We start from the raw sequence: 7,890 nt of genomic DNA on the forward strand, positions 1-7,890 counted from the left end.
AAAAAAAAAAAAAAAAAAAAAAATCTCCGAATACCAAACGTTTTGGGACAGAATAACCAAAACAGAGTATATAACAGATCAACAAAACCAGAATATCTTGATCTTTTTTTATTTTAGTTACAAAACAAAAATCTTTCGTAATACGTTTGTTTTTTTCCACAGTGCACTCATATCACAAATATATATAGATAGTTTTTTTTTTTTAACATCTATATATAGTTTTATTTATGAAAAGGAAATTATGAATATTGTTTTTCTTCAAAACATACTTTAATAAATTCACAAATAATTTTTTTTTAAAGGAAACAAGATAGCATTCCATGAAATTACATCAAAGATATTCACAAATTATCTGGCTCCAGGGGCAAACTCTGAAGCAGAAGAGAGACTATAGTCAACAGAAGCCATAGAGTACATTTCTTCACTACCATGTCTCCTTGCATTTTCAAATGCCACACACTCGTTTAGCTCCATCACAACGTGTGCCATAGTTGGTCTCCGGTTCGAAGACGGGTTCACACAAGCCAGAGCCAGCTCCACAACCTTCCACGCACCGTTAGTATCAAAGTCCCCCACCAGTTTCGGGTCAACGATGCTCTTGATGTCTCCTTTAGTGAGCATGAACCCAACCCATTCGTTGATGTGAGGTCTTTCTCGCATTTTATTTATCACAGGCTGGTTTGTGACTATCTCTAATAGCACTACACCGAAGCTGTATACATCACTCTTCTCGCTTAGCCAATTTGTTTTGTAGTACCTGAAAGGTGATCAAAGGAATATAATAATTCATATTCTTATTTGGCCACAACAGCACAACTTTGGAATTTCATTGTTCTACTCACTCAGGGTCTAGATAACCAGGTGTTCCTGCAACCACTGTCGAGACATGACATTCGCCATCAATTGGAAAAGATCTCGATAGTCCAAAGTCGGCTAGTTTCGCTCCACACCGTTCATTCAATAAGATATTAGTAGTCTTAACATCTCTATGGACCATAGGAGGCCTACATCCATTGTGTAGATACTCCAGTCCTGTTACAAATGATTTTTTATTTTTGTCAATTTTGCTTTTATAGACATCATAAACAGAATATCAAGAAACAATATTTTCTTGTCATGAATCAGACAAAGGTAAGAAAATAAGTAATTATTGTGTTCACCTTGTGCAGCCTCCACAGCTATTTGCATCCTGTTTTCCCAGGTAAGGACATTGCCTCCACGTTTTCCTATACCGAGTTTTAAATGCTTTTAAAATGTGGCAAGAGATGGACTGGACTAAATCATATCTAGTCTTTTAAGTGTTATACCTGACATATTCTCCCTCAAGTCTCCGTTTGCCATGTATTCGTAAATCAAAGCCAAGTTATCTCCATCATCACAGTACCCCACAAGTCCCACCAAATGTCTATGGTGAACTCTTAAAAGAAGTTCAACCTAAGAAAAATAGCAAATTCACCATTCATGTTTAAGGAACAGATCATGAAACTGGACTAACCGATCCATTTCTTTTCTTGTTAATAAAGTACCTCTGCTTTGAACTCTTTATAACCTTGAGCTGATGAATGAGAGAGCATTTTAACAGCTACTTGAGCATCATCCAAGTTTCCATGATACACTGTTCCAAAGCCTCCTTTACCAAGAACTCTCTCAAAGTTATTAGTCATCTTAAGTACCTCCGGATACGTGATCTTACGTTCCTTTGTCATGATTGATGGATTAGATGATCTTGTCTCACTTTTAACTATACCAGAAGCGACTGATGGAGGTCCAGGAGCTGTAAAACACACCAAAATATTTGAAATGAATAGAGAAAAAAACCAGAAAAGTTTTCATATTTCATCAATCTCAAGAGAGTTGGTGGTGATTCATATATACCTTTAGTTATTTTTGCACCTTTCCTTTTAATGACTAAATATATAGCAAAAATAACTAGAAGACCGAACACGCCGGCCACGGACGCTGCAATAGCAACCACTGGAACCTTTTTAGTCTCTTTTTTGGGATTAAGATTCTGGTTTTCACCCAAACTGTGGTCAGTAGAAGTGATGAGAAACCGGAAAAAAGAGAGAAGAGATTAGATAAATTTAGTGTGTACAGAAATGTTGAAAGGTGTATGATCATCTTACATTAATGTTAATGAGTTACTGTTTACTCTTTCTTGAAGAGAGTCTGGAACTGCTGTGAGATTAAGTCTCGGGTTCCCGCTTAAGTTTCTGTGAATGAAAAAGACTGATTCTTTTAAAGCAGAACAAAAAGAGAAGCTAGAGGGTTGTGAAAGAAAAAGCTCACATGAGTTTCAACAACTTCATATCAGCAAAAAATGCTGGAATCTCTCCTGATAAATCGTTATTTGATAAATCTCTGTCCATTAAACAGAGAACGCAAAGTTTTTTGCAGAGTTTAGTACATACTCCTATAGCAATAAACCATACTAAGTATTATTGATTTTATAATTCGGATGCTTACAGTAATGTCAACTGTGTTAGCTTCAATATGTCTGACGTTATGGAACCCGTCAACTCGCTCGCATTCAAGTTCCTAATGTTTGTGAAACCACAAAAAAAAAAAAGTATTTCCATAATGGTTAGAATATGTGAAAGCACCAAAACCAGAGAACATTATGATGAAGAATTAATACAGAACATACAAAGATATGATCCGTGATGCCTCGGAGTCCGGATAACTGCAGTTTACACCTTCCCACAGATAAATCTGAGGAGCACATGGATCTCCTTGCCATCTTATCTTTTTGCTCAAACCATATGTTTCCTTGATGTTCATCATAGCAGTAACTGATCAATCGCATTCAAAACTCATCTCAGAAATTAAATAAAAGTTTTAAAAGACAAGAATGGCATAAGAACACGTACTTACCTTCATCTTTGTTTGTCCCTAGCTGTAGAAGGTCTACAACTGTATAAATCTCGAGGGCGTTGAGAAGAGGAGGAAGAGTCGAGTTACCCGTCATTGCGAATGTGAAATTAAATAACCCATTTGAAGAACTGATAGCCTTTGGATTGGAGAATATCGAAATGCTGAGTTTGGAAGGCCTCAAGTAGCTGTACCAACGTATGCCTTCATTGAAAGTAATGTTAAATTCTCTAATGTCACTGGCTTTTAGATTCTGAATTTCAGCGAAATGCATGTATATATATGACTGTGCAGTGATGTCATCAAGCTCCCACCATAAGTGCCATGGCTGACTAGCATTTTTAGGGACAGCAGCAGTCTTCATCACGGATTGAGGTACATCGTAGATGTTACTTGTGTCGACCGGTAGGTCTGTGCTTATCGAGACGGTTTCGTTATCTGTGTATGAATCCCATACTCGGTCATGTATGTCTTCATCATACCTGAAGAGATGGTCCTTTTTAGTTAACTCAAAGAACAACAAGTAGACAATTTGATTGTTGCCTAAAAATATTAGAAAGATTTACTCTGCTGAGTTATAACTCAGCCAGGTTTTGTTAAGTCAGCCGTAACTATTGGCTGAGTTATGCTCTAAGTCAGCCATTCGGTCTTACTCAAATGTTTTTTCCATAAATCAGCGGCAACTGAACTGTAACTTAGTCGTCATTACCTCTGTAACGCGTTACGGTTGAGTTATTTAATACCTCAACAATTTCTGACATGGCGTCTGATGTGGCAATGACATTTTTGTAATTACGTTTTTTTCGGTAGTATAAAATAAGGGCACACTGTGTATTTTGAAAATATCTGAAATATACTAGTAATAAAAAAAAAAATTTGTCTATTCTGGTAATATTACCTAAAATGTACCCGATATGAGTAAATCTCCCAAAATATTATTACCTGATGAAAGATGATGAAGTGGATGGAAAGTATACTCTGGCGAACAACGTCAATGATCCGCTTTGCGTGGCATAAGTTTCATTGTTCAATGGACGAAACTCCAGCGACGAAATGAATGGTGTCGTCGGTCCAGTTTTAACAAGACAAACTTGAAGACTATTTTGCGGTATGACATGGATTATCTCATGCATAGAAGTATTTGTAACTCCTCGTATTTTAACCGAAGACCATTTGTTAGAACCGATATGAAGATCAAAGCTTGGCAACTGATTCAGACCGTCGTAGTTCCCATAGACAAAGGTTCCTCTAATTAGATATTTGCCACTTGCCGTGAGGTTGACGTTATAACAGTTTCTTTGACCTAGAGGGAAGCTTCTCAAGGCCCAAACTTGTTGTTGAAACAGAGTCTTGTATGCATCATTGATCTTTCCAACCAATCCACTGTCAATGTAATCCGCGTCTGATTTGTATGTAATATTCGTGGACTTCTCCACGTAAGTAGTTTCCTTAGGCACCAACCCACAATCCAAGCTGCTGAATCCTGTTGATGATCAACACCAAGAAATATAAATAATCAAGAAAAAACATTTTTCATGTTTTAATTATGTGCAAAACAGAGTAATCCAAAAACATCGTCATGTTCTCAAGAACCTGCTTGATTTTGAGCTTCGACTGATCTCAAAACGGTAAAAGCTATGATCAAAAGAAGCAAAAACCAATGAAGAGTCTTCATATTTTTTGGGTAGGGTCTGGTTCAGAGGCTATTATTATTCATTGTTCATTTCTGTTAATGGGCAAAAAGGCTGAAGAGAACATAATATTCAATTCATGCTAAAAGTCTTTTTAAGATTAGATTATTCAGGTGAGTATAACAATACCCTTACATGCCTACGACATTCTTTCAGGTCTCAGGCGTGGGAGTCGGAAGGTTCAAATTATATTTACTAAGATTAAATGAAATGTGAAATCAAATATATAAAAAGATACGAAAAATCAAACAAAACAATATTGCGAAGTTAAAAATAAACAAAGGGAGAACAAGTAAAACGAGCCACTTGCAGTTAGAGAGAGTCTTCTACTTATGTTTTCGTTTAGCCAAAATTGGTCGGAAACTCTCTTATATGCCCTTCAGACTAGATCACCAAACCTATTGGGATATGGAGAATGAGAGATCGGCCGAGATCGACGGTCGAGATGACAAACCCAAGAATATGTAAATTATGAAGTTTGAGAAAAATCTAGAAGATATAGTTTAGGAATATTTATATTTATCTAAATATATTATTTACATTTACATAATATAAGTTTAGGAAATACTTTGTGTATATAAGAGAATATAAGTGGTATATTGACTTTTGAAATTTACAACGTCAAGATCAATCTAAGTCAACGTCAACGTCAACGACTTTTGTATGGCATTGGTTGATATGTCGTCTCTTTGTATCATTTTGGTTCTGGATGGATGAATTCGTATTTTGAAACTGCATTCTCAAAAGTCAACGATCATAAAGGCTTTGTAGTGTCTCTTGTCAGTTGTAAATATAAGACATGTACAACTAAATGTATGGATAAATCAGTACAACCTCCAATGATATTAGTTAGACGTTGACTTCTAATTTGTAGGAATCCGAAAAATGAGCCTTCACTAGTTGTGTGGTCGATGTATTCAATACTTCATTTTTGAATAATATGTCTAGACAGAAATGTTTTTTTAAAGAATATTTACCGAAAATGGAGCACACAAACCAAACAAAATCTAATGATAGAAAACATAGAGTCATAGAGGTAAGTAGGTCAGTAGTATATGTGAGGTCGAACCCACAAGAACCAAGGTATACTAAAGATTTTCAAGATTTGTAAATAGTTAAAGCGAACTAAAGATAGTTTGTAAATAAAAATGCAAAGAAAATACACGATTAACTTATAAGATTACAATATTGGATCATACGATATTTTAGAGATCAATGATTAATAAGCAAGTGAAATAAGGAATTCAATAGATAAGAACCGTTCTAGAACATGAACACAATAATAGACTAACCAATCATCTTTTAAGGCATTAGACCCTCTCCAATGGGTTTCCCTATTTTTTTTTTCTCTATAATAGAGGTGAATTTACTCCAATCCACCTCTATTATCACCCCTACAATAGATATTGCTATTTATGAGGTAGGAATAGAGGTGGACTGGAGCAAATTTGCTTCTAAAATAGATTGCTATATTTTTTTCTATTTATAGAGAAAACAAATAGAGATGAATTAATTGGAACTAAACTTGACTATTAGTTTGCTAAACTTTCATTTGCAACCTCCTAGCCAAATTCGTATTACCAAACAAGTTTGTTAAGTTCACAATGCGTTCTAATATCAACTTTCGCAGGCTAGAAATACATTGCTCAATTCACATTTGTTCAGGCATTCTATCAAACACTTTTGATGCAAAGAAAAACTCATAATCTAGAACAAGATGATCATTCCTATTCTAGCATTAAGAACATGTGAAAATCAAAGAACCTAAGGATTAAGAACTCCAAACAACAATCAATATATCAATTCATTGAATCTCCTAATTAGAACCCTAAACCCAACAATGAGACTACTCACACATATTGAATTGAACAATACAAAGAGATGAAGAAAACATAATAGGGTTTAGAAATCTTCTCCAAATTGTCAAGAAGGATGAATGAATCTCTATCTCTAGAAATGGCTTACAAAGGTCAAGGTGCAGAAAACTCAAAAAATAGAAAGTGTCCTGTTAATTTGGTTTTTGAGGTATTTATACCCCTTATTAAAATAAAAGAAATAAAATAAAAATGAAAATAGAAAAAAAATCAGAAAAAGAATTAAGTTTCTAGATCGCAGACATAAAGACAACAGAGTTCACCAGACTTTACCAGATTTCTCCATGCTTCAGCATATTTGTCTACAGGCTTCACCAACTTCTCCACACTTCAGCTGATTTGTGTACAGACTTCACTAGACTTCTCCAGACTTCAGAAGACTTCACCAGACTTCACTAGACTTCAGCATACTTGTCTACAGACTTCACCATATTTCTCCAGACTTGTCAACAGACTTCTGATTCAGTTCAACTTGGAGACTTGTCACCAGACTTCTGATTCACTTCCTGCTTCTTTACTCCAGTTAAGCTCGAATCCAAAAGACTCCAAATCCAACACATCGTCTCCACACCTAATCACAACTCAAGAAAATACCAAAAAGATGATATATGGTGTTTTTATCGGTTTTGAGTCTTTGTTTTCTCTCTTATTTTATACTTTTTATTGAGTCAAAGGGTGTTTTTGGAGTCTTTTGGTTCTTTATCGAGTCTTTACAGGTTTTAACACACTTTGGAGGATATTGGAGGAAAACGAGCTATTTTGGATACAAACAAGCATATAAGATGAATGTTGGTTCACGTGAAAACCCGCCTACCAGAGGAACCCGCCAGGCTAAGCAACAAAGTCTAGACCAGTTTCACGTCAAAACCCGCCTATCTGAGAAACCCGCCTGACTAAGCAACGAAGTCTAACCCGGCAACTTTCACGTTAAAACCCGCCTATTTGAAGAATCCGCCTCACTAAGCAACAAAATCTAACCCGACAACTTTCACGTCAAAACCCGCCTGGCTAAGAAATGTTTTGACTAGGCCGTCACCTTTTTTACCTTATTTGGAGAACTCTATAAATACCGTTTATTTGGTGGAAGAAAAACCCTAAGTTAGATTCTAAGTTTTATTATAAGTTTTATTCTACGCTTTATTTCTGCAACCTAAGACTTTTTGTAAGCCACTCTTTTGAGATTCTAGAGATTTATCCTCATTGACAATTTGGAGAAGATTTCTGAACCCTTTCTTATTATTTCTGCAATTTAATCATGTTTTCTTCATCTATGATTTTTGTTTTCTCTTTTGCTATGTGTGAGTAGTTCTCCAATTGGGTTTTAGGGTTCCAATTTGGAGATTCAATGAATTGATGTTTTAATTATTGTTTGGAGTTCTTAATCCTTAGGTTCTTTGATTCACATGATCTTAATGCTAAAATAGGACTGATCACATTGTTTTAGACTCTAGGTT

At 35.5% G+C, this 7,890-nt stretch overlaps 1 protein-coding gene across 1 annotated transcript; it reads right to left on the minus strand.

The window, feature by feature from the left end:
• On the minus strand, window positions 340-4,594 carry LOC104758505 (probable LRR receptor-like serine/threonine-protein kinase At1g51860). The gene is made up of 13 exons (XM_010481390.1): window positions 4,465-4,594; window positions 3,814-4,354; window positions 2,875-3,353; window positions 2,648-2,792; window positions 2,467-2,538; window positions 2,290-2,361; window positions 2,127-2,213; window positions 1,876-2,027; window positions 1,527-1,774; window positions 1,308-1,434; window positions 1,161-1,226; window positions 843-1,032; window positions 340-757 (listed from the first exon to the last, which is right to left on the minus strand). Exons 1-13 carry the CDS (start codon window positions 4,544-4,546, stop codon window positions 349-351), a joined length of 2,670 nt encoding a protein of 889 aa, XP_010479692.1. The 5' UTR covers window positions 4,547-4,594; the 3' UTR covers window positions 340-348.

This window comes from Camelina sativa, chromosome 17 (assembly GCF_000633955.1).
Source record: "Camelina sativa cultivar DH55 chromosome 17, Cs, whole genome shotgun sequence".
Classification (NCBI taxonomy): Eukaryota; Viridiplantae; Streptophyta; class Magnoliopsida; order Brassicales; family Brassicaceae; genus Camelina; species Camelina sativa.